Raw genomic sequence first — 25,198 nt, forward strand, 5'->3', positions numbered from 1 at the left:
GCAGGTGTATGGCCCAGGAGAGGCTGGAGACTGTGCAGGTGTATGGCCCAGGAGAGGCTGGAGAGAGGCTGGAGGCTGTGCAGGCGTACGGCCCAGGAGAGGTCGGAGGCTGTGCAGGTGTACGGCCCAGGAGAGACCGGAGGCTGTGCATGCGTATGGCCCAGGAGGGGCCGGAAGCTGTGCAGGTGTACGGCCTAGGAGAGGCTGTACAGGTGTACGGCCGGAGAGGCTGGAGACTGTGCAGGTGTACGGCCCAGGAGAGGCTGGAGGCTGTGCACGTGTACGGCCCAGGAGAGGCTGGAGGCTGTGCAGGTGTACGGCCCAGGAGAGGCTGGAGGCTGTGCAGGTTTACGGCCCAGGAGAGGCTGGAGGCTGTGCAGGTTTACGGCCCAGGAGAGGCCGGAGAGAGGCAGGTGTATGGCCCAGGAGAGGCTGGAGACTGTGGAGGTGTACGGCCCAGTAGAGGCTGGAGACTGTTCAGGTGTACGGCCCAGGAGAGGCTGGAGACTGTGCAGGCGTACGGCCTAGGAGAGGCTGGAGACTGTGCAGGTGTACGGCCCAGGAGAGGTTGGAGACTGTGCAGGTGTATGGCCCAGGAGAGGCCGGAGGCTGTGCAGGTGTACGGCCCATGAGAGGCTGGAGGCTGTGTAGGTGTATGGCCCAGGAGAGGCTGGAGGCTGTGTAGGTGTACGGCCCAGGAGAGGCTGGAGGCTGTGTAGGTGTACGGCCCAGGAGAGGCTGGAGGCTGTGTAGGTGTACGGCCCAGGAGAGGCTGGAGGCTGTGTAGGTTTACGGCCCAGGAGAGGCCAGAGAGAGGCAGGAGTACGGCCCAGGAGAGGCCGGAGACTGTGCAGGTGTACGGCCCAGGAGGGCTGGAGAGAGGCAGGTGTATGGCCCAGGAGAGGCCGGAGGCTGTGCAGGCGTACGGCCCAGGAGAGGCCCGAGGCTGTGCAGGCGTATGGCCCAGGAGAGGCCGGAGGCTGTGCAGGCGTACGGCCCAGGAGAGGCTGGAGGCTGTGCAGGTGTACGGCCCAGGAGAGGCTGGAGACTGTGTAGGTGTACGGCCTAGGAGAGGCTGGAGGCTGTGCAGGCGTACGGCCCAGGAGAGGCTGGAGAGAGTTAGGTGTATGGCCCAGGAGAGGCCGGAGGCTGTGCAGGCATACGGCCCAGGAGAGGCTGGAGGTTGTGTAGGTGTACGGCCCAAGAGAGGCTGGAGTCTATGCAGGTTTACGGCCCAGGAGAGGCTGGAGAGAGGCAGGTGTACGGCCCAGGAAAGGCTGGAGGCTGTGCAGGTGTACGGCCCAGGAGAGGCTGGAGACTGTGCAGGTGTATGGCCTAAGAGAGGCTGGAGGCTGTGCAGGCGTGCGGCCCAGGAGAGGCCGGAGGCTGTGCAGGCGTACAGCCGAGGAGAGGCCGGAGGCTGTGCAGGTGTACGGACTAGGAGAGGCCGGAGACTGTGCAGTTGTAAGGCCCAGGAGAGGCTGGAGGCTGTGTAGGTGTACGGCCCAGGAGAGGCTGGAGGTTGTGTAGGTGTACGGCCGAGGAGAGGCTGAAGACTGTGCAGGTGTATGGCCCAGGAGAGGCTGAAGAGAGGCTGGAGGCTGCGCAGGCGTACGGCCTAGGAGAGGCCGGAGGCTGTGCAGGCGTACGGCCCAGGAGAGGCCGGAGGCTGTGCAGGCGTACGGCCCAGGAGAGGCCGGAGGCTGTGCAGGCGTACGGCCCAGGAGAGGCCAGAGGCTGTGCAGGCGTACGGCCCAGGAGAGGCCAGAGGCTGTGCAGGCGTACGGCCCAGGAGAGGCCGGAGGCTGTGCAGGCTTATGGCCCAGGAGAGGCCGGAGGCTGTGCAGGTGTACGGCCGGAGAGGCTGGAGACTGCAGGTGTACGGCCCAGGAGAGGCTGGAGGCTGTGTAGGTGTACGGCCCAGGAGAGGCTGGAGGCTGTGTAGGTGTACGGCCCAGGAGAGGCTTGAGGCTGTGCAGGTGTACGGCCCAGGAGAGGCCGGAGAGAGGCAGGTGTATGGCCCAGGAGAGGCTGGAGGCTGTGCATGTGTACGGCCCAGGAGAGGCTGGAGACTGTGAAGGTGTATGGCCCAGGAGAGGCTGGAGACTGTGCAGGTGTATGGCCCAGGAGAGGCTGGAGAGATGCTGGAGGCTGTGCAGGCGTACGGCCCAGGAGAGGCCGGAGGCTGTGCAGGTGTACGGCCCAGGAGAGGCCGGAGGCTGTGCATGCGTATGGCCCAGGAGGGGCCGGAAGCTGTGCAGGTGTACGGCCTAGGAGAGGCTGTACAGGTGTACGGCCGGAGAGGCTGGAGACTGTGCAGGTGTACGGCCCAGGAGAGGCTGGAGGCTGTGCAGGTGTACGGCCCAGGAGAGGCTGGAGGCTGTGCAGGTGTACGGCCCAGGAGAGGCTGCAGGCTGTGCAGGTGTACGGCCCAGGAGAGGCTGGAGGCTGTGCAGGTTTACGGCCCAGGAGAGGCCGGAGAGAGGCAGGTGTATGGCCCAGGAGAGGCTGGAGACTGTGGAGGTGTACGGCCCAGTAGAGGCTGGAGACTGTTCAGGTGTACGGCCCAGGAGAGGCTGGAGACTGTGCAGGCGTACGGCCTAGGAGAGGCTGGAGACTGTGCAGGTGTACGGCCCAGGAGAGGTTGGAGACTGTGCAGGTGTATGGCCCAGGAGAGGCCGGAGGCTGTGCAGGTGTACGGCCCATGAGAGGCTGGAGGCTGTGTAGGTGTATGGCCCAGGAGAGGCTGGAGGCTGTGTAGGTGTACGGCCCAGGAGAGGCTGGAGGCTGTGTAGGTGTACGGCCCAGGAGAGGCTGGAGGCTGTGTAGGTGTACGGCCCAGGAGAGGCTGGAGGCTATGTAGGTTTACGGCCCAGGAGAGGCCAGAGAGAGGCAGGAGTACGGCCCAGGAGAGGCCGGAGACTGTGCAGGTGTACGGCCCAGGAGGGCTGGAGAGAGGCAGGTGTATGGCCCAGGAGAGGCCGGAGGCTGTGCAGGCGTACGGCCCAGGAGAGGCCCGAGGCTGTGCAGGCGTATGGCCCAGGAGAGGCCGGAGGCTGTGCAGGCGTACGGCCCAGGAGAGGCTGGAGGCTGTGCAGGTGTACGGCCCAGGAGAGGCTGGAGACTGTGTAGGTGTACGGCCTAGGAGAGGCTGGAGGCTGTGCAGGCGTACGGCCCAGGAGAGGCTGGAGAGAGTTAGGTGTATGGCCCAGGAGAGGCCGGAGGCTGTGCAGGCATACGGCCCAGGAGAGGCTGGAGGTTGTGTAGGTGTACGGCCCAAGAGAGGCTGGAGGCTATGCAGGTTTACGGCCCAGGAGAGGCTGGAGAGAGGCAGGTGTACGGCCCAGGAAAGGCTGGAGGCTGTGCAGGTGTACGGCCCAGGAGAGGCTGGAGACTGTGCAGGTGTATGGCCCAAGAGAGGCTGGAGAGAGGCTGGAGGCTGTGCAGGCGTGCGGCCCAGGAGAGGCCGGAGGCTGTGCAGGCGTACAGCCGAGGAGAGGCCGGAGGCTGTGCAGGTGTACGGACTAGGAGAGGCCGGAGACTGTGCAGTTGTAAGGCCCAGGAGAGGCTGGAGGCTGTGTAGGTGTACGGCCCAGGAGAGGCTGGAGGTTGTGTAGGTGTACGGCCGAGGAGAGGCTGAAGACTGTGCAGGTGTATGGCCCAGGAGAGGCTGAAGAGAGGCTGGAGGCTGCGCAGGCGTACGGCCTAGGAGAGGCTGGAGGCTGTGCAGGCGTACTGCCCAGGAGAGGCCGGAGGCTGTGCAGGCGTACGGCCCAGGAGAGGCCGGAGGCTGTGCAGGCGTACGGCCCAGGAGAGGCCGGAGGCTGTGTAGGCGTATGGCCCAGGAGAGGCCGGAGGCTGTGCAGGTGTACGGCTGGAGACTGTGCAGGTGTACGGCCCAGGAGAGGCTGGAGGCTGTGTAGGTGTACGGCTCAGGAGAGGCTGGAGGCTGTGTAGGTGTACGGCCCAGGAGAGGCTGGAGGCTGTGCAGGTGTACGGCCCAGGAGAGGCCGGAGAGAGGCAGGTGTATGACCCAGGAGAGGCTGGAGACTGTGCAGGTGTACGGCCCAGGAGAGGCTGGAGAGAGGCTGGTGTATGGCCCAGGAGGGGCCGGAAGCTGTGCAGGCGTACGGCCCAGGAGAGGCTGGAGGCTGTGCAGGTGTACGGCCCAGGAGAGGCTGGAGGTTGTGTAGGTGTACGGCCCAGGAGAGGCTGGAGGCTGTGCAGGTTTATGGCCCAGGAGAGGCCGTAGAGAGGCAGGTGTACGGCCCAGGAGAGGCTGGAGGCTGTGCAGGTGTACGGCCAAGGAGAGGCTGGAGAGAGGCAGGTGTATGGCCCAGGAGAGGCCGGAGGCTGTGCAGGCATACGGCCTAGGAGAGGCTGGAGGCTGTGCAGGCGTACGGCCCAGGAGAGGCTGGAGAGAGTTAGGTGTATGGCCCAGGAGAGGCCAGAGGCTGTGCAGGCATACGGCCCAGGAGAGGCTGGAGGTTGTGTAGGTGTACGGCCCAAGAGAGGCTGGAGTCTATGCAGGTTTACGGCCCAGGAGAGGCTGGAGAGAGGCAGGTGTACGGCCCAGGAAAGGCTGGAGGCTGTGCAGGTGTACGGCCCAGGAGAGGCTGGAGACTGTGCAGGTGTATGGCCCAAGAGAGGCTGGAGAGAGGCTAGAGGCTGTGCAGGCGTGTGGCCCAGGAGAGGCCGGAGGCTGTGCAGGATTACAGCCGAGGAGAGGCCGGAGGCTGTGCAGGTGTACGGACTAGGAGAGGCCGGGGACTGTGCAGGTGTACGGCCCAGGAGAGGCTGGAGGCTGTGTAGGAGTACGGCCCAGGAGAGGCTGGAGGTTGTGTGGGTGTACGGCCGAGGAGAGGCTGAAGACTGTGCAGGTGTATGGCCCAGGAGAGGCTGGAGAGAGGCTGGAGGCTGCGCAGGCGTACGGCCCAGGAGAGGCCGGAGGCTGTGCAGGCGTACGGCCCAGGAGAGGCCGGAGGCTGTGCAGGCGTACGGCCCAGGAGAGGCCGGAGGCTGTGCAGGCGTACGGCCCAGGAGAGGCCGGAGGCTGTGCAGGCGTACGGCCCAGGAGAGGCCAGAGGCTGTGCAGGCGTACGGCCCAGGAGAGGCCGGAGGCTGTGCAGGCGTACGGCCCAGGAGAGGCCGGAGGCTGTGCAGGCGTACGGCCCAGGAGAGGCCGGAGGCTGTGTAGGCGTATGGCCCAGCAGAGGCCGGAGGCTGTGCAGGTGTACGGCTGGAGACTTTGCAGGTGTACGGCCCAGGAGAGGCTGGAGGCTGTGTAGGTGTACGGCCCAGGAGAGGCTGGAGGCTGTGTAGGTGTACGGCCCAGGAGAGGCTGGAGGCTGTGTAGGTGTACGGCCCAGGAGAGGCTGGAGGCTGTGCAGGTGTACGGCCCAGGAGAGGCCGGAGAGAGGCAGGTGTATGACCCAGGAGAGGCTGGAGACTGTGCAGGTGTACGGCCCAGGAGAGACTGGAGAGAGGCTGGTGTATGGCCCAGGAGGGACCGGAGGCTGTGCAGGCGTACGGCCCAGGAGAGGCTGGAGGCTGTGCAGGTGTACGGCCCAGGAGAGGCTGGAGGTTGTGTAGGTGTACGGCCCAGGAGAGGCTGGAGGCTGTGCAGGTTTATGGCCCAGGAGAGGCCGTAGAGAGGCAGGTGTACGGCCCAGGAGAGGCTGGAGGCTGTGCAGGTGTACGGCCAAGGAGAGGCTGGAGACTGTGCAGGTGTATGGCCCAGGAGAGGCTGGAGATAGGCTGGAGGCTGTGCAGGCGTACGGCCCAGGAGAGGCCGGAGGCTGTACAGGCGTACGGCCCAGGAGAGGCCGGAGGCTGTACAGGTGTACGGCCGTAGAGGCTGGAGACTGTGCAGGTGTACGGCCCAGGAGAGGCTGGAGGCTGTGTAGGTGTACGGCCCAGGAGAGGCTGGAGGCTGTGTAGGTGTACGGCCCAGGAGAGGCTGGAGGTTGTGCAGGTGTACGGCCCAGGAGAGGCTGTAGGCTGTGCAGGTTTACGGCCCAGGAGAGGCCGGAGCGAGGCAGGTGTTTGGCCCAGGAGAGGCTGGAGGCTGTGCAGGTGTACGACCCAGGAGAGGCCGGAGGTGGTGCAGGTGAACGGCCCAGGAGAGGCTGGAGGCTGTGTAGGTGTACGGCCCAGCAGAGGCTGGAGGTTGTGTAGGTGTACGGACCAGGAGAAGCTGTAGGCTGTGCAGGTTTACGGCCCAGGAGAGGCCGGAGAGAGGCAGATGTATGGCCCAGGAGAGGCTGGAGACTGTGCAGGTGTACGGCCCAGGAGAGGCTGGAGACTGTTCAGGTGTACGGCCCAGGAGATACTGGAGACTGTGCAGGCGTACGGCCTAGGAGAGGCTGGAGGTTGTGCAGGTGTACGGCCCAGGAGAGGTTGGAGACTGTGCAGGTGTATGGCCGAGGAGAGGCCGGAGGCTGTGCAGGTGTACGGCCCATGAGAGGCTGGAGGCTGTGTAGGTGTACGGCCCAGGAGAGGCTGGAGACTGTGTAGGTGTACGGCCCAGGAGAGGCAGGAGGTTGTGTAGGTGTACGGCTCAGGAGAGGCTGGAGGCTGTGCAGGTTTACGGCCCAGGAGAGGCCGGAGACTGTGCAGGTGTACGGCCCAGGAGGCCTGGAGAGAGGCAGGTGTATGGCCCAGGAGAGGCCGGAGGCTGTGCAGGCGTAAGGCCCAGGAGAGGCTGGAGACTGTGCAGGTGTACGGCCCAGGAGAGGCAGGAGAGAGGCAGGAGAGAGGCAGGTGTACGGCCCAGGAGAGGCTGGTGGCTGTACAGGTGTACTGCCCAGGAGAGGCTGGAGACTCTGCATGTGTATGGCCCAGGAGAGGCTGGAGAGAGGCTGTGCAGGCGTACGGCCCAGGAGAGGCCGGAGGCTGTGCAGGCGTACGGCCCAGGAGAGGCCGGAGGCTGTGCAGGCGTATGGCCCAGCAGGGGCCGGAGGCTGTGCAGGTGTACGGCCTAGGAGAGGCTGTACAGGTGTACGGCCGGAGAGGCTGGAGACTGTGCAGGTGTACGGCCCAGGAGAGGCTGGAGGCTGTGCAGGTGTACGGCCCAGGAGAGGCTGGAGGCTGTGCAGGTGTACGGCCCAGGAGAGGCTGGAGGCTGTGCAGGTGTACGGCCCAGGAGAGGCTGGAGGCTGTGCAGGTGTACGGCCCAGGAGAGGCTGGAGGCTGTGCAGGTGTACGGCCCAGGAGAGGCTGGAGAGAGGCAGGTGTACGGCCCAGGAGAGGCTGGAGACTGTTCAGGTGTACGGCCCAGGAGAGGCTGGAGACTGTGCAGGCGTACGGCCTAGGAGAGGCTGGAGACTGTGCAGGTGTACGGCCCAGGAGAGGTTGGAGACTGTGCACGTGTATGGCGCAGGAGAGGCAGGAGGCTGTGCAGGTGTACGGCCCATGAGAGGCTGGAGGCTGTGCAGGTTTACGGCCCAGGAGAGGCTGGAGAGAGGCAGGTGTACGGCCCAGAAGAGGCTGGAGGTTGTGCAGGTGTACGGCCCAGGAGAGGCTGGAGGCTGTGCAGGTGTACGGCCCAGGAGAGGCTGGAGGCTGTGCAGGTGTACGGCCCAGGAGAGGCTGGAGGCTGTGCAGGTGTACGGCCCAGGAGAGGCTGGAGGCTGTGCAGGTGTACGGCCGAGGAGAGGCTGGAGTGAGGCAGGTGTATGGCCCAGGAGAGGCTGGAGACTGTTCAGGTGTACGGCCCAGGAGAGGCTGGAGACTGTGCAGGCGTACGGCCTAGGAGAGGCTGGAGACTGTGCAGGTGTACGGCCCAGGAGAGGTTGGAGACTGTGCACGTGTATGGCCCAGGAGAGGCAGGAGGCTGTGCAGGTGTACGGCCCATGAGAGGCTGGAGGCTGTGCAGGTTTACGGCCCAGGAGAGGCCGGAGAGTGGCAGGTGTACGGCCCAGAAGAGGCTGGAGGTTGTGCAGGTGTACGGCCCAGGAGAGGCTGGAGACTGTGCAGGTGTACGGCCTAGGAGAGGCTGGAGACTGTGCAGGTGTACGGCCCAGGAGAGGCTAGAGACTGTGCAGGTTTACGGCCCAGGAGAGGCCGGAGAGAGGCAGCTGTACAGCCCAGGAGAGGCTGGAGAGGCAGGTGTATGGCCCAGGAAAGGCCGGAGGCTGTGCAGGCGTACGGCCCAGGAGAGGCTGGAGGCTGTGCAGGTGTACGGCCCAGGAGAGGCTGGAGGTTGTGTAGGTGTACGGCCCAGGAGAGGCTGGAGGCTGTGCAGGTTTACGGCCCAGGAGAGGCCGGAGAGAGGCAGGTGTACGACCCAGGAGAGGCTGGAGGCTGTGCAGGTGTACGGCCCAGGAGAGGCTGGAGACTGTGCAGGTGTATGGCTCTGGAGAGGCTGGAGGCTGTGCAGGCGTACGGCCCAGGAGAGGCTGGAGGCTGTACAGATGTACGGCCGGAGAGGCTGGAGACTGTGCAGGTGTACGGTCCAGGAGAGGCTAGAGGCTGTGTAGGTGTACGGCCCAGGAGAGGCTGGAGGTTGTGTAGGTGTACGGCCCAGGAGAGGCTGGAGGCTGTGCTGGTTTACGGCCCAGGACAGGCCGGAGCGAGGCAGGTGTACGGCCCAGGAGAGGCTGTAGGCTGTGCAGGTGTACGGCCCAGGAGAGGTCGGAGGCTGTGCAGGCGTATGGCCCAGGAGAGGCTGGAGGCTGTGCAGGTGTACGGCCCAGGAGAGGCTGGAGGTTGTGCAGGCGTACGGCCCAGGAGAGGCCGGAGGCTGTGTAGGCGTACGGCCCAGGAGAGGCCGGAGGCTGTGCAGGCGTACGGCCCAGGAGAGGCCGGAGGCTGTACAGGTGTACGACCGGAGAGGCTGGAGACTTTGCAGGTGTACGGCCCAGGAGATGCTGGAGGCTGTGTAGGTGTACGGCCCAGGAGAGGCTGGAGGTTGTGCAGGTTTACTGCCCAGGAGAGGCCGGAGAGAGGCAGGTGTATGGCCCAGGAGAGGCTGGAGACTGTTCAGGTGTACGGCCCAGAAGAGGCTGGAGGCTGTGCAGGTGTACAGCCCAGGAGAGGCTGGAGACTGTTCAGGTGTACGGCCCAGGAGAGGCTGGAGACTGTGCAGGTGTACGGCCCAGGAGAGGTTGGAGGCTGTGTAGGTGTACGGCCCAGGAGAGGCTGGAGGCTGTGCAGGTGTACGGCCCAGGAGAGGCTGGAGAGAGGCAGGTGTACGGCCCAGAAGAGGCTGGAGGCTGTGCAGGTGTACGGCCCAGGAGAGGCTGGAGAGAGGCAGGTGTACGGCCCAGAAGAGGCTGGAGGCTGTGTAGGTGTACGGCCCAGGAGAGGCTGGAGGCTGTGTAGGTGTACGGCCCAGGAGAGGCTGGAGGCTGTGCAGGTGTACGGCCCAGGAGAGGCTGGAGGCTGTGCAGGTGTACGGCCCAGGAGAGGCTGGAGGCTGTGCAGGTGTACGGCCCAGGAGAGGTTGGAGGCTGTGCAGGTGTACGGCCCAGGAGAGGCTGGAGGCTGTGCAGGTGTACGGCCCAGGAGAGGCTGGAGGCTGTGCAGGTGTACGGCCCAGGAGAGGCTGGAGACTGCAGCAGCAGCTTGTCATAAGCAGTGTGTAAACTCCACCCCCTACAGGGAGGAACACAGGTGATTGGTTAGTAATAGTCTGACATCATCTACAGGAGAATACACAGGGCTGCGCAGTTTTGTTGCTGTCATCCCATTTATTGCTTAGATGCAATGACTCGGTTACCATGTTTATCTGAATAGAACTTTCCCCCATTATTTCTTGTCTGCAGCTGAAATACAAAGAAAAGTACCAGAGTCAGATGAAAGGACATTATGAAGGAGTTGGTATGGACCGACGCACATTACACGCCATCAAGGCTGGGACCCTTGCCAGCAACGTGAGCATCTAGAAGTGAATGGATATAGAAACTGATACTTCTCATGATGTCTGTCTAAATCTGGTGACTGTATAAATCTGTATGTAGTGAGCTCCCTCTAGTGGTGGCTGTATAAATCTGTATGTAGTGAGCTCCTCCTAGTGGTGGCTGTATAAATCTGTATGTAGTGATCTCTCCCTAGTGGTGGCTGTATAAATCTGTATGTAGTGATCTCTCCCTAGTGGTGGCTGTATAAATCTGTATGTAGTGAGCTCCCACTAGTGGTGGCTGTATAAATCTGTATGCAGTGAGCTCCCTCTAGTGGTGGCTGTTTAAATCTGTATGTAGTGAGCTCCCACTAGTGGTGGCTGTATAAATCTGAACGTAGTGAGCTCCCACTAGTGGTGGCTGTATAAATCTGTATGCGGTGGGCTCCCTCTAGTGGTGGCTGTATAAATCTGTATGTAGTGAGCTCCCCCTAGTGGTGACTGTATAAATCTGTATGAGTGAGCTCCCCTTAGTGCTGGCTGTTTAAATCTGTATGTAGTGAGCTCCCTCTAGTGGTGACTGTATAAATCTGTATGTAGTAAGCTCCTAGTGGTGGCTGTATAAATCTGTATGTAGTGAGCTCCCCTTAGTGCTGGCTGTATAAATCTGTATGTAGTGAGCTCCCTCTAGTGGTGGCTGTATAAATCTGTATGTAGTGATCTCCCTCTAGTGGTGGCTGTATAAATCTGTATGTAGTGACCTCCACCTAGTGGTGGCTGTATAAATCTGTATGTAGTGAGCTCCCCTTAGTGCTGGCTGTATAAATCTGTATGTAGTGAGCTCTCCCTTGTGGTGACTGTATAAATCTGTATGTAGTGAGCTCCCCCTAGTGGTGGCTGTATAAATCTGTATGTAGTGATCTCCCCCTAGTGGTGGCTGTATAAATCTGTATGTAGTGATCTCCCTCTAGTGGTGGCTGTATATATCTGGATGTAGTGAGCTCCCCTTAGTGCTGGCTGTATAAATTTGTATGCAGTGAGCTCCTCCTAGTGGTGGCTGTATAAATCTGTATGTAGTGAGCTCCCTCTAGTGGTGGCTGTATAAATCTGTATGCAGTGAGCTCCCTCTAGTGGTGGCTGTATAAATCTGTATGTAGTGAGCTCCCTCTAGTGGTGGCTGTATAAATCTGTATGTAGTGATTTCCCTCTAGTGGTGACTGTATAAATCTGTATGTAGTGAGCTCCCTCTAGTGGTGGCTGTATAAATCTGTATGTAGTGAGCTCCCCCTAGTGGTGACTGTATAAATCTGTATGTAGTGAGCTCTCCCTAGTGGTGGCTGTATAAATCTGTATGTAGTGAGCTCCCCCTAGTGGTGACTGTATAAATCTGTATGTAGTGATCTCCCTCTAGTGGTGACTGTATAAATCTGTATGTAGTGAGCTCCCCCTAGAGGTGACTGTATAAATCTGTATGTAGTGAGCTCCCTCTAGTGGTGGCTGTATAAATCTGTATGTAGTGAGCTCTCCCTAGTGGTGGCTGTATAAATCTGTATGTAGTGAGCTCCCCCTAGTGGTGGCTGTATAGATCTGTATGTAGTGAGCTCCCCCTAGTGGTGGCTGTATAGATCTGTATGTAGTGAGCTCCCTCTAGTGGTGGCTGTATAAATCTATGCAGTGAGCTCCCTCTAGTGGTGACTGTATAAATCTGTATGTAGTGAGCTCCCTCTAGTGGTGACTGTATAAATCTGTATGTAGTGACCTCCTCCTAGTGGTGACTGTTTAAATATGTATGTAGTGAGCTCCCCCTAGTGGTGGCTGTATAAATCTGTATGTAGTGACCTCCCCCTAGTGGTGACTGTATAAATCTGTATGCAGTGGGCTCCCTCTAGTGATGGCTGTATAAATCTGTATGTAGTGATCTCTCCCTTAGTGCTGGCTGTATAAATCTGTATGTAGTGAGCTCCACCTAGCGGTGGCTGTATAAATCTGTATGTAGTGAGCTCCCCTTAGTGCTGGCTGTATAAATCTGTATGTAGTGAGCTCCTCCTAGTGGTGGCTGTATAAATCTGTATGTAGTGAGCTCCCTCTAGTGGTGGCTGTATAAATCTGTATGCAGTGAGCTCCCTCTAGTGGTGGCAGTATAAATCTGTATGTAGTGAGCTCCCTCTAGTGGTGGCTGTATAAATCTGTATGTAGTAAGCTCCCTCTAGTGGTGACTGTATAAATCTGTATGTAGTGAGCTCCACCTATTGGTGACTGTATAAATCTGTATGTAGTGAGCTCCCTCTAGTGGTGGCTGTATAAATCTGTATGTAGTGAGCTCCCTCTAGTGGTGGCTGTATAAATCTGTATGTAGTGAGCTCCCTCTAGTGGTGGCTGTATAAATCTGTATGCAGTGAGCTCCCTCTAGTGGTGGCTGTATAAATCTGTATGTAGTGAGCTTCCCCTAGTGGTGGCTGTATAATTCTGTGTGTAGTGAGCTCCCCCTAGTGGTGGCTGTATAAATCTGTATGTAGTGAGCTTCCCCTAGTGGTGGCTGTATAAATCTGTATGTAGTGAGCTCCCCTTAGTGCTGGCTGTATAAATCTGTATGTAGTGAGCTCCCTCTAGTGGTGACTGTATAAATCTGTATGTAGTGAGCTCCCCTTAGTGCTGGCTGTATAAATCTGTATGTAGTGAGCTCCCTCTAGTGGTGGCTGTATAAATCTGTATGTAGTGAGCTCCCCTTAGTGCTGGCTGTATAAATCTGTATGTAGTGAGCTCCCTCTAGTGGTGGCTGTATATATCTGTATGTAGTGAGCTCCCCTTAGTGCTGGCTGTATAAATTTGTATGCAGTGAGCTCCTCCTAGTGGTGGCTGTATAAATCTGTATGTAGTGAGCTCCCTCTAGTGGTGGCTGTATAAATCTGTATGCAGTGAGCTCCCTCTAGTGGTGACTGTATAAATCTGTATGTAGTGATTTCCCTCTAGTGGTGACTGTATAAATCTGTATGTAGTGAGCTCCCTCTAGTGGTGGCTGTATAAATCTGTATGTAGTGAGCTCCCCCTAGTGGTGACTGTATAAATCTGTATGTAGTGAGCTCTCCCTAGTGGTGGCTGTATAAATCTGTATGTAGTGATCTCCCCCTAGTGGTGGCTGTATAAATCTGTATGTAGTGAGCTCCCCCTAGTGGTGACTGTATAAATCTGTATGTAGTGATCTCCCTCTAGTGGTGACTGTATAAATCTGTATGTAGTGAGCTCCTCCTAGTGGTGACTGTATAAATATGTATGTAGTGAGCTCCCCCTAGTGGTGGCTGTATAAATCTGTATGTAGTGACCTCCCCCTAGTGGTGACTGTATAAATCTGTATGCAGTGGGCTCCCTCTAGTGATGGCTGTATAAATCTGTATGTAGTGATCTCTCCCTTAGTGCTGGCTGTATAAATCTGTATGTAGTGAGCTCCTCCTAGTGGTGGCTGTATAAATCTGTATGTAGTGAGCTCCCTCTAGTGGTGGCTGTATAAATCTGTATGCAGTGAGCTCCCTCTAGTGGTGGCAGTATAAATCTGTATGTAGTGAGCTCCCTCTAGTGGTGGCTGTATAAATCTGTATGTAGTAAGCTCCCTCTAGTGGTGACTGTATAAATCTGTATGTAGTGAGCTCCACCTATTGGTGACTGTATAAATCTGTATGTAGTGAGCTCCCTCTAGTGGTGGCTGTATAAATCTGTATGTAGTGAGCTCCCTCTAGTGGTGGCTGTATAAATCTGTATGTAGTGAGCTCCCTCTAGTGGTGGCTGTATAAGTCTGTATGCAGTGAGCTCCCTCTAGTGGTGGCTGTATAAATCTGTATGTAGTGAGCTTCCCCTAGTGGTGGCTGTATAATTCTGTGTGTAGTGAGCTCCCCCTAGTGGTGGCTGTATAAATCTGTATGTAGTGAGCTTCCCCTAGTGGTGGCTGTATAAATCTGTATGTAGTGAGCTACCTCTAGTGGTGACTGTATAAATCTGTATGTAGTGAGCTCCCCTTAGTGCTGGCTGTATAAATCTGTATATAGTGAGCTCCCTCTAGTGGTGACTGTATAAATCTGTATGTAGTGAGCTCCCCTTAGTGCTGGCTGTATAAATCTGTATGTAGTGAGCTCCCTCTAGTGGTGACTGTATAAATCTGTATGTATTGAGCTCCACCTAGTGGTGGCTGTATAAATCTGTATGTAGTGATCTCCCTCTAGTGGTGGCTGTATAAATCTGTATGTAGTGAGCTCCACCTAGTGGTGGCTGTATAAATCTGTATGTAGTGAGCTCCCCTTAGTGCTGGCTGTATAAATCTGTATGTAGTGAGCTCCCTCTAGTGGTGGCTGTATATATCTGTATGTAGTGAGCTCCCCTTAGTGCTGGCTGTATAAATTTGTATGCAGTGAGCTCCTCCTAGTGGTGGCTGTATAAATCTGTATGTAGTGAGCTCCCTCTAGTGGTGGCTGTATAAATCTGTATGCAGTGAGCTCCCTCTAGTGGTGACTGTATAAATCTGTATGTAGTGATTTCCCTCTAGTGGTGACTGTATAAATCTGTATGTAGTGAGCTCCCTCTAGTGGTGGCTGTATAAATCTGTATGTAGTGAGCTCCCCCTAGTGGTGACTGTATAAATCTGTATGTAGTGAGCTCTCCCTAGTGGTGGCTGTATAAATCTGTATGTAGTGAGCTCCCCCTAGTGGTGACTGTATAAATCTGTATGTAGTGATCTCCCTCTAGTGGTGACTGTATAAATCTGTATGTAGTGAGCTCCCCCTAGAGGTGACTGTATAAATCTGTATGTAGTGAGCTCCCTCTTGTGGTGTCTGTATATATCTGTATGTAGTGAGCTCTCCCTAGTGGTGGCTGTATAAATCTGTATGTAGTGAGCTCCCCCTAGTGGTGGCTGTATAGATCTGTATGTAGTGAGCTCCCCCTAGTGGTGGCTGTATAGATCTGTATGTAGTGAGCTCCCTCTAGTGGTGGCTGTATAAATCTGTATGCAGTGAGCTCCCTCTAGTGGTGACTGTATAAATCTGTATGTAGTGAGCTCCCTCTAGTTGTGACTGTATAAATCTGTATGTAGTGAGCTCCTCCTAGTGGTGACTGTATAAATATGTATGTAGTGAGCTCCCCCTAGTGGTGGCTGTATAAATCTGTATGTAGTGACCTCCCCCTAGTGGTGACTGTATAAATCTGTATGCAGTGGGCTCCCTCTAGTGATGGCTGTATAAATCTGTATGTAGTGAGCTCCCCTTAGTGCTGGCTGTATAAATCTGTATGTAGTGAGCTCCTCCTAGTGGTGGCTGTATAAATCTGTATGTAGTGAGCTCCCTCTAGTGGTGGCTGTATAAATCTGTATGCAGTGAGCTCCCTCTAGTGGTGGCAGTATAAATCTGTATGTAGTAAGCTCCCTCTAGTGGTGACTGTATAAATCTGTATGTAGTGAGCTCCACCTATTGGTGACTGTATAAATCTGTATGTAGTGAGCTCCCTATAGTGGTGGCTGTATAAATCTGTATGTAGTGAGCTCCCTCTAGTGGTGGCTGTATAAATCTGTATGCAGTGAGCTCCCTCTAGTGGTGGCTGTATAAATCTGTATGTAGTGAGCTTCCCCTAGTGGCGGCTGTATAATTCTGTGTGTAGTGAGCTCCCCCTAGTGGTGGCTGTATAAATCTGTATGTAGTGAGCTTCCCCTAGTGGTGGCTGTATAAATCTGTATGTAGTGAGCTCCCTCTAGTGGTGGCTGTATAAATCTGTATGCAGTGAGCTCCCTCTAGTGGTGACTGTATAAATCTGTATGTAGTGAGCTCCCCCTATTGATGACTGTATAAATCTGTGTGTAGTGAGCTCCCTGTAGTGGTGGCTTTAGAAATTATGTAGTGAGCTCCCTCTAGTGGTGGCTGTATATATCTGTATGTAGTGAGCTCCCTCTAGTGTTGACTGTATAAATCTGTGTGTAGTCAGCTCCCTCTTGTGGTGGCTGTATAAATCTGTATATAGTGAGCTCCCCCTAGTGGTGGCTGTATAAATCTGTATGTAGTGAGCTCCCTCTAGTGGTGGCTGTATAAATCTGTATATAGTGAGCTCCCCCTAGTGGTGGCTGTATAAATCTGTATGTAGTGAGCTCCCTCTAGTGGTGGCTGAAAAAATCTGTATGTAGTGAGCTCCTCCTAGTGGTGGCTGAAAAAATCTGTATGTAGTGAGCTCCTCCTAGTGGTGGCTGTATAAATCTGTATGTAGTGAGCTCCCCCTAGTGGTGGCTGTATAAATCTGTATGTAGTGATCTCTCCCTTGTGGTGACTGTATAAATCTGTATGTAGTGAGCTCCCCCTAGTGGTGGCTGTATAAATCTGTATGTAGTGGGCTCCCTCTAGTGGTGGCTGTATAAATCTGTATGTAGTGAGCTCCTCCTAGTGGTGGCTGTATAAATCTGTATGTAGTGAGCTCCCCCTAGTGGTGGCTGTATAAATCTGTATGTAGTGAGCTCCCTCTAGTGGTGGCTGTATAAATCTGTATGTAGTGGGCTCCCTCTAGTGGTGGCTGTATAAATCTGTATGTAGTGAGCTCCTCCTAGTGGTGGCTGTATAAATCTGTATATAGTGAGCTCCCCCTAGTGGTGGCTGTATAAATCTGTATCCTGTGAGGTCCTTCTAGTGGTGACTGTATAAATCTGTATGTAGTGAGCTCCCTCTTGTGGTGGCTGTATAAATCTGTATATAGTGAGCTCCCCCTAGTGGTGGCTGTATAAATCTGTATGTAGTGAGCTCCCTCTAGTGGTGGCTGTATAAATCTGTATGTAGTGAGCTCCTCCTAGTGGTGGCTGTATAAATCTGTATGTAGTGAGCTCCCCCTAGTGGTGGCTGTATAAATCTGTATGTAGTGATCTCTCCCTTGTGGTGACTGTATAAATCTGTATGTAGTGAGCTCCTTCTAGTGGTGGCTGTATAAATCTGTATATAGTGAGCTCCCCCTAGTGGTGGCTGTATAAATCTGTATGTAGTGAGCTCCCCCTAGTGGTGGCTGTATAAATCTGTATGTAGTGGGCTCCCTCTAGTGGTGGCTGTATAAATCTGTATGTAGTGAGCTCCTCCTAGTGGTGGCTGTATAAATCTGTATGTAGTGAGCTCCCCCTAGTGGTGGCTGTATAAATCTGTATGTAGTGAGCTCCCTCTAGTGGTGGCTGTATAAATCTGTATGTAGTGGGCTCCCTCTAGTGGTGGCTGTATAAATCTGTATGTAGTGAGCTCCTCCTAGTGGTGGCTGTATAAATCTGTATATAGTGAGCTCCCCCTAGTGGTGGCTGTATAAATCTGTATGTAGTGAGCTCCCCCTAGTGGTGGCTGTATAAATCTGTATGTAGTGGGCTCCCCCTAGTGGTGGCTGTATAAATCTGTATGTAGTGAGCTCCTCCTAGTGGTGGCTGTATAAATCTGTATGTAGTGAGCTCCCCCTAGTGGTGGCTGTATAAATCTGTATGTAGTGATCTCTCCCTTGTGGTGGCTGTATAAATCTGTGTGTAGTGAGATCCCTCTAGTGGTGACTGTATAAATCTGTGTGTAGTGATCTCCCCCTAGTGGTGACTGTATAAATCTGTGTGTAGTGAGCTCCCTCTAGTGGTGACTGTATAAATCTGTATGTAGTGATCTCTCCCTTGTGGTGGCTGTATAAATCTGTGTGTAGTGAGATCCCTCTAGTGGTGACTGTATAAATCTGTATGTAGTGATCTCCTCCTAGTGGTGACTGTATAAATCTGTATGTAGTGAGCTCCTCCTAGTGGTGACTGTATAAATCTGTGTGTAGTGATCTTCCCCTAGTGGTGACTGTATAAATCTGTGTGTAGTGAGCTCCCTCTAGTGGTGACTGTATAAATCTGTGTGTAGTGATCTCCCCCTAGTGGTGACTGTATAAATCTGTGTGTAGTGAGCTCCCACTAGTGGTGGCTTTAGAAATTATGTAGTGAGCTCCCTCTAGTGGTGGCTGTATATATCTGTATGTAGTGAGCTCCCTCTAGTGGTGACTGTATAAATCTGTGTGTAGTCAGCTCCCTCTTGTGGTGGCTGTATAAATCTGTATATAGTGAGCTCCCCCTAGTGGTGGCTGTATAAATCTGTATGTAGTGAGCTCCCTCTAGTGGTGGCTGTATAAATCTGTATATAGTGAGCTCCCCCTAGTGGTGGCTGTATAAATCTGTATGTAGTGAGCTCCCTCTAGTGGTGGCTGAAAAAATCTGTATGTAGTGAGCTCCTCCTAGTGGTGGCTGTATAAATCTGTATGTAGTGAGCTCCCCCTAGTGGTGGCTGTATAAATCTGTATGTAGTGATCTCTCCCTTGTGGTGACTGTATAAATCTGTATGTAGTGAGCTCCTTCTAGTGATGGCTGTATAAATCTGTATATAGTGAGCTCCCCCTAGTGGTGGCTGTATAAATCTGTATGTAGTGAGCTCCCCCTAGTGGTGGCTGTATAAATCTGTATGTAGTGGGCTCCCTCTAGTGGTGGCTGTATAAATCTGTATGTAGTGAGCTCCTCCTAGTGGTGGCTGTATAAATCTGTATGTAGTGAGCTCCCCCTAGTGGTGGCTGTATAAATCTGTATGTAGTGAGCTCCCTCTAGTGGTGGCTGTATAAATCTGTATGTAGTGGGCTCCCTCTAGTGGTGGCTGTATAAATCTGTATGTAGTGAGCTCCTCCTAGTGGTGGCTGTATAAATCTGTATATAGTGAGCTCCCCCTAGTGGTGGCTGTATAAATCTGTATCCAGTGAGGTCCTTCTAGTGGTGACTGTATAAATCTGTATGTAGTGAGCTCCCTCTAGTGGTGGCTGTATAAATCTGTATATAGTGAGCTCCCCCTAGTGGTGGCTGTATAAATCTGTATGTAGTGAGCTCCCTCTAGTGGTGGCTGAAAAAATCTGTATGTAGTGAGCTCCTCCTAGTGGTGGCTGTATAAATCTGTATGTAGTGAGCTCCCCCTAGTGGTGGCTGTATAAATCTGTATGTAGTGATCTCTCCCTTGTGGTGACTGTATAAATCTGTATGTAGTGAGCTCCTTCTAGTGGTGGCTGTATAAATCTGTATATAGTGAGCTCCCCCTAGTGGTGGCTGTATAAATCTGTATGTAGTGAGCTCCCCCTAGTGGTGGCTGTATAAATCTGTATGTAGTGGGCTCCCTCTAGTGGTGGCTGTATAAATCTGTATGTAGTGAGCTCCTCCTAGTGGTGGCTGTATAAATCTGTATGTAGTGAGCTCCCCCTAGTGGTGGCTGTATAAATCTGTATGTAGTGAGCTCCCTCTAGTGGTGGCTGTATAAATCTGTATGTAGTGGGCTCCCTCTAGTGGTGGCTGTATAAATCTGTATGTAGTGAGCTCCTCCTAGTGGTGGCTGTATAAATCTGTATATAGTGAGCTCCCCCTAGTGGTGGCTGTATAAATCTGTATATAGTGAGCTCCCCCTAGTGGTGGCGGTATAAATCTGTATGTAGTGAGCTCCCCCTAGTGGTGGCTGTATAAATCTGTATGTAGTGAGCTCCCCCTAGTGGTGGCTGTATAAATCTGTATGTAGTGAGCTCCTCCTAGTGGTGGCTGTATAAATCTGTATGTAGTGAGCTCCCCCTAGTGGTGGCTGTATAAATCTGTATGTAGTGATCTCTCCCTTGTGGTGGCTGTATAAATCTGTGTGTAGTGAGCTCCCCCTAGTGGTGACTGTATAAATCTGTGTGTAGTGATCTCCCCCTAGTGGTGACTGTATAAATCTGTGTATAGTGAGCTCCCTCTAGTGGTGACTGTATAAATCTGTATGTAGTGATCTCTCCCTTGTGGTGGCTGTATAAATCTGTGTGTAGTGAGATCCCTCTAGTGGTGACTGTATAAATCTGTATGTAGTGATCTCTCCCTTGTGGTGGCTGTATAAATCTGTGTGTAGTGAGATCCCTCTAGTGGTGACTGTATAAATCTGTATGTAGTGAGCTCCCTCTAGTGGTGGCTGTATAATCTGTATGTAGTGAGCTCCCCCTAGTGGTGACTGTATAAATCTGTATGTAGTGAGCTCCTCCTAGTGGTGACTGTATAAATCTGTGTGTAGTGAGATCCCTCTAGTGGTGACTGTATAAATCTGTGTGTAGTGATCTCCCCCTAGTGGTGACTGTATAAATCTGTGTGTAGTGAGCTCCCTCTAGTGGTGACTGTATAATTCTGTGTGTAGTGATCTCCCCCTAGTGGTGACTGTATAAATCTGTGTGTAGTGAGCTCCCACTAGTGGTGGCTTTAGAAATTATGTAGTGAGCTTTGTGCCACAGTGATGTAGGGAAATAACACAATGGATGTAAAGTGATTTTTCTCCTGCAGCTCGCCTACAGATCGGAGAAGAGCGATTGTGCTGACGGAGAATATTGTTTCCCAGCGACTCTCGCTCCATCTTATCAGACCACAAAAAAGCTGCAACCCCTGAAAGACGTAAGTAACGCTGGAAGCTCGTCATACTGGGAAACAGACAGCAACAAAATACTGCTTCTTTATAAATGCATAGATATTACGGAAAGAGCATAGTCTCCCAGCAGCACAGAGTATTTCAGAAGAGTTGTGCTGATCTTATGAGAAGGCTTCTTATTGAAAGGAGGCGATCCACCAGGAGCACAGAGGATTTCAGGACAGAAGTTTGCTGACTTTTGTGGGATATCAAAATCAAATAATTTCATATGGGAAGGAACAGGGTCCCCCCAGCAGCACAAAGTATTTCAGAAGAGAAGTTTTCTGATTTAGTTGCATATCGTGAGGAGTAGGATCTCCAGCAGCACAGAGTATTTCAGGAAAGCTTGTGCTGATCTCCCTGAAGTCTGAACACGGCCGTTGCCCCTCCTGAGCTCGTGATTTCCATGTCTCGTCTCTTCCTTCCCGGCAGGTAAATTACCGGCAGAGCATCGACAAGGTGAAGTTCAGTTCTGTCACCGACACCCCGGAGATTGTACAAGCGAGGGTTAATGCCCAGCAGCTGAGCGATGTAAGTGCCATGCTGATAATGGGGACCACAATGATGCAACAGCCCCCAGGGTTCAACCCTTCATACATTAGCCGGTGGCATGTGAGCACATACAGGCCATCAGATGGTAGTGGTAGTACCGAGCAGTGTCCAGCACCAGAGCCCCCCCACAAGAGGCCCCAGGCACCAGAGACCCCCCCACCAGAGGCCCCCTGCACCAGAGACCCCCTGCACAAGAGGCCCCCCGGCACCAGAGACCCCCCCACCAGAGACCCCCTGCACCAGAGGCCCCCGGCACCAGAGACCCCCGGCACCAGAGACCCCCGGCACCAGAGACCCCCGGCACCAGAGACCCCCCCCACCAGAGGCCCCCGGCACCAGAGGCCTCCGGCACCAGCGACCCCCTGCACCAGCGACCCCCTGCACAAGAGGCCCCTGGCACCAGAGACCCCCCCCCACCAGAGGCCCCCGGCACCAGAGGCCTCCGGCACCAGCGACCCCCTGCACCAGAGACCCCCGGCACCAGAGACCCCCTGCACAAGAGGCCCCTGGCACCAGAGACCCCCCCCACCAGAGGCCCCCGGCACCAGCGACCCCCTGCACCAGCGACCCCCGGCACCAGAGACCCCCTGCACAAGAGGCCCCCCGGCACCAGAGACCCCCCCACCAGAGACCTCCGGCACCAGAGGCCTCCGGCACCAGAGACCCCCTGCACCAGAGGCCCCCTGCACCAGAGACCCCCTGCACCAGAGGCCCCCGGCACCAGAGGCCCCCGGCACCAGAGACCCCCTGCACCAGAGACCCCCTGCACCAGAGACCCCCTGCACCAGAGTCCCCCTGCACCAGAGATCCCCTGCACCAGAGACCCCCTGCACCAGAGACCCCCTGCACCAGAGGCCCCCTGCACCAGAGGCCCCCGGCACCAGAGACCCCCTGCACCAGAGATCCCCCTGCACCAGAGATCCCCCTGCACCAGAGATCCCCCTGCACCAGAGATCCCCCTGCACCAGAGACCCCCTGCACCAGAGGCCTCAGGCACCAGAGACCCCCACACCTCAAGTAGCCTCTAGTCGTGCCCATGTAGACGAGGTTGTGGTGCTGGCACAATCCTCAGACCTGGCACATGATGACCCCCATAGTCCTGGAGTAACAGAGCCCCAACCACACAGACGAGTCCGGCTGATGCCACACGACATTCCCGCTCCTGACTATTGAGCTGCAGGTTTGTTACATTGTATCCAGTGTAGACAATCCTCTGTGAGATAAACAGACTCCAGACTGATACATTGCAACAAGCTCTCAGGACCTGAGCTAGGTGCAGCCTATGTTAGGATTGGCTTCACGCTACCCCGGAACAAACCCTCAGCTGTGATAACTATTAAAGAGGTTGTCTTGGATTAGGAAAACAGCTTTCTTTGCCTTCCAGAAACAGCGCCACCCCTGTGCGTGGTTGTGTCTGGTTTTGCATCTCAATTCCATCAGAGATTGGGTTCAGTTGTAAAGCCACACACAACCTGCTGGCAGGGGTGGCACTGTTTTGAAACAAGATTTTAACCTTTTCATAACTTGCACTTCTCGTATGTCTATTCAGCTGAATTACAGGGCGGATTATGAGAAATCCAAGACCCGCTACACCCTGCCCCAGGACGTGCCGGAGATGGTGAAGGCCAAGGAGAATGCGGAGCTCTACAGCGAGGTACGTCACTGACCGAACCAGACCAGACTCTTGGTATATGTGCTCCAGTATCAGGGACCCCCTGGTATATGTGCTCCGGTATCAGAAACCCCCTGGTGTATGTGCTCTAGTATCAGGGACCCCCTGTTTTATGTGCTTCGGTATCAGGAACCCCCGGTATATGTGCTCTAGTATCAGGGACCCCCTGATGTATGTGCTCCGGTATCAGGAACCCCCTGGTATATGTGCTCCAGTATCAGGGACCCCCTGGTATATGTGTTCTGGTATCAGGGACCCCCTGGTATATGTGCTGCGGTATCGGGAACCCGCTGGTGTATGTGCTCTAGTTTCAGGGACCCCCTGTTTTATGTGCTCCGGTATCAGGAACCCCCTGGTATATGTGCTCTAGTATCAGGAACCCCCTGGTATATGTGCTCTAGTATCAGGGACCCCCTGGTATATGTGTTCTGGTATCAGGGACCCCCTGGTATATGTGCTCCGGTATCGAGAACCCCCTGGTGTATGTGCTCTAGTATCAGGGACCCCCTGTTTTATGTGTTCCGGTATCAGGAACCCCCTGGTATATGTGCTCTAGTATCAGGGACCCCCTGGTATATGTGCTCTAGTATCAGGGACCCCCTGGTAAATGTGCTCTAATATCAGGGACCCCCTGGTGTATGTGCTCCAGTATCAGGAACCCCCTGGTGTATGTGTTCCAGTATCAGGAACCCCCTGGTGTATGTGCTCCAGTATCAGGGACCCCCTGGTATATGTGCTCTAGTATCAGGAACCCCCTGGTATATGTGCTCTAGTATCAGGGACCCCCTGGTAAATGTGCTCTAATATCAGGGACCCCCTGGTGTATGTGCTCCAGTATCAGGAACCCCCTGGTGTATGTGTTCCAGTATCAGGAACCCCCTGGTGTATGTGCTCCAGTATCAGGGACCCCCTGGTATATGTGCTCTAGTATCAGGGACCCCCTGGTGTATGCGCTCTAGTATAAGGGACCCCCTGGTATATGTGTTCTGGTATCAGGAACCCCCTGGTGTATGTGCTCTAGTATCAAGGACCCCCTGGTATATGTGCTCCTAGTATCAGGAACCCCCTGGTGTATGTGCTCCACTATCAGGAACCCCCTGGTGTATGTGCTCTAGTATCAGGGACCCCCTGGTGTATGTGCTCTAGTATCAGGGACCCCCTGGTGTATGTGCTCTAGTATCAGGGACCCCCTGGTGTATGTGCTCTAGTATCAGGGACCCCCTGGTGTATGTGCTCTAGTATCAGGGACCCCCTGGTATATGTGTTTTGGTATCAGGGACCCCCTGGTGTATGTGCTCTAGTATCAGGGACCCCCTGGTATATGTGCTCTAGTATCAGGGACCCCCTGGTATATGTGTTTTGGTATCAGGGACCCCCTGGTATATGTGCTCTAGTATCAGGGACCCCCTGGTATATGTGTTTTGGTATCAGGGACCCCCTGGTATATGTGCTCTAGTATCAGGGACCCCCTGGTGTATGTGCTCTAGTATCAGGGACCCCCTGGTGTATGTGCTCTAGTATCAGGGACCCCCTGGTATATGTGCTCTAGTATCAGGGACCCCCTGGTATATGTGTTTTGGTATCAGGGACCCCCTGGTGTATGTGCTCTAGTATCAGGGACCCCCTGGTATATGTGCTCTAGTATCAGGGACCCCCTGGTATATGTGTTTTGGTATCAGGGACCCCCTGGTGTATGTGCTCTAGTATCAGGGACCCCCTGGTATATGTGCTCTAGTATCAGGGACCCCCTGGTATATGTGCTCCGGTATCAGGGACCCCTCTATCTCTGTACGATCACCAATCATGTTCCCTGTGATTTCATTACAGAACAAGTACAAGGAGGAATGGATGAAGAGCAGGGGGCAGAACTTCGAGATGAGTCTGGACAACCTGGCCATGATGTCTGCTAAAGCCTCAGGGGACCTCGCAAGTGATGTGAGTGGGATGTGGGCAGCACCAGGGAACCCAGTGACCAAGACCCACAGTGCAGAAAGTATGGAGTCAAGGGGCGTACCAATAGGGCATAAGACACAATGTAACAGCAGAATAGTGACTGCAGCTCTGGAGGTGACTGGAGGATAAGACATGATGTAACAGCAGAATAGTGACTGCTGCTCTGGAGGTGACTGGAGTATTAGACATGATGTTACAGCAGAATATTGACTGCAGGTTTGATGGTGACTGGAGGATAAGACATGATGTAACAGCAGAATAGTGACTGCAGCTCCGGAGGTGACTGGAGGATAAGACATGATGTAAAAGCAGAATAGTGACTGCAGCTCTGGCGGTGACTGGAGGATAAGACATGATGTAACAGCAGAATAGTGACTGCAGCTCTGGAGGTGACTGGAGGATAAGACATGATGTAACAGCAGAATAGTGACGGCAGCTCTGGAGGTGACTGGAGTATTAGACCTGATGTAACAGCAGAATAGTGAGTGCAGCTCTGGGGGTGACTGGAGGATAAGACACGATGTAACAGCAGAATAGTGACTGCAGCTCTGTAGGTGACTGGAGGATAAGACATGATGTAACAGCAGAATAGTGACTGCAGCTCTGGAGGTGACTGGAGGATAAGACATGATGTAACAGCAGAATAGTGACTGCAGCTCTGGAGGTGACTGGAGGATAAGACATTGTGTAACAGCAGAATAGTGACTGCAGCTCCGGAGGTGACTG

At 54.5% G+C, this 25,198-nt stretch overlaps 1 protein-coding gene across 2 annotated transcripts in view; it reads left to right on the forward strand.

Moving 5' to 3' along the window:
- Window positions 1-25,198, forward strand: part of NRAP (nebulin related anchoring protein) — a 200,481-nt gene that overhangs the window by 98,883 nt on the left and 76,400 nt on the right. For both annotated transcript variants that reach the window (XM_073684672.1, XM_073684673.1), the window contains exons 13-17: window positions 9,768-9,875; window positions 20,175-20,282; window positions 20,728-20,826; window positions 22,397-22,501; window positions 24,347-24,454. In XM_073684672.1, coding sequence (XP_073540773.1) covers window positions 9,768-9,875; window positions 20,175-20,282; window positions 20,728-20,826; window positions 22,397-22,501; window positions 24,347-24,454 — 528 coding nt within the window. The remainder of the gene's footprint in view (window positions 1-9,767; window positions 9,876-20,174; window positions 20,283-20,727; window positions 20,827-22,396; window positions 22,502-24,346; window positions 24,455-25,198) is intronic.

The sequence above is a fragment of the Phyllobates terribilis genome, unplaced genomic scaffold (assembly GCF_046119375.1).
Source record: "Phyllobates terribilis strain yellow unplaced genomic scaffold, ASM4611937v1 Scaffold_5__5_contigs__length_657084704, whole genome shotgun sequence".
In the NCBI taxonomy this organism is placed as follows: domain Eukaryota; kingdom Metazoa; phylum Chordata; class Amphibia; order Anura; family Dendrobatidae; genus Phyllobates; species Phyllobates terribilis.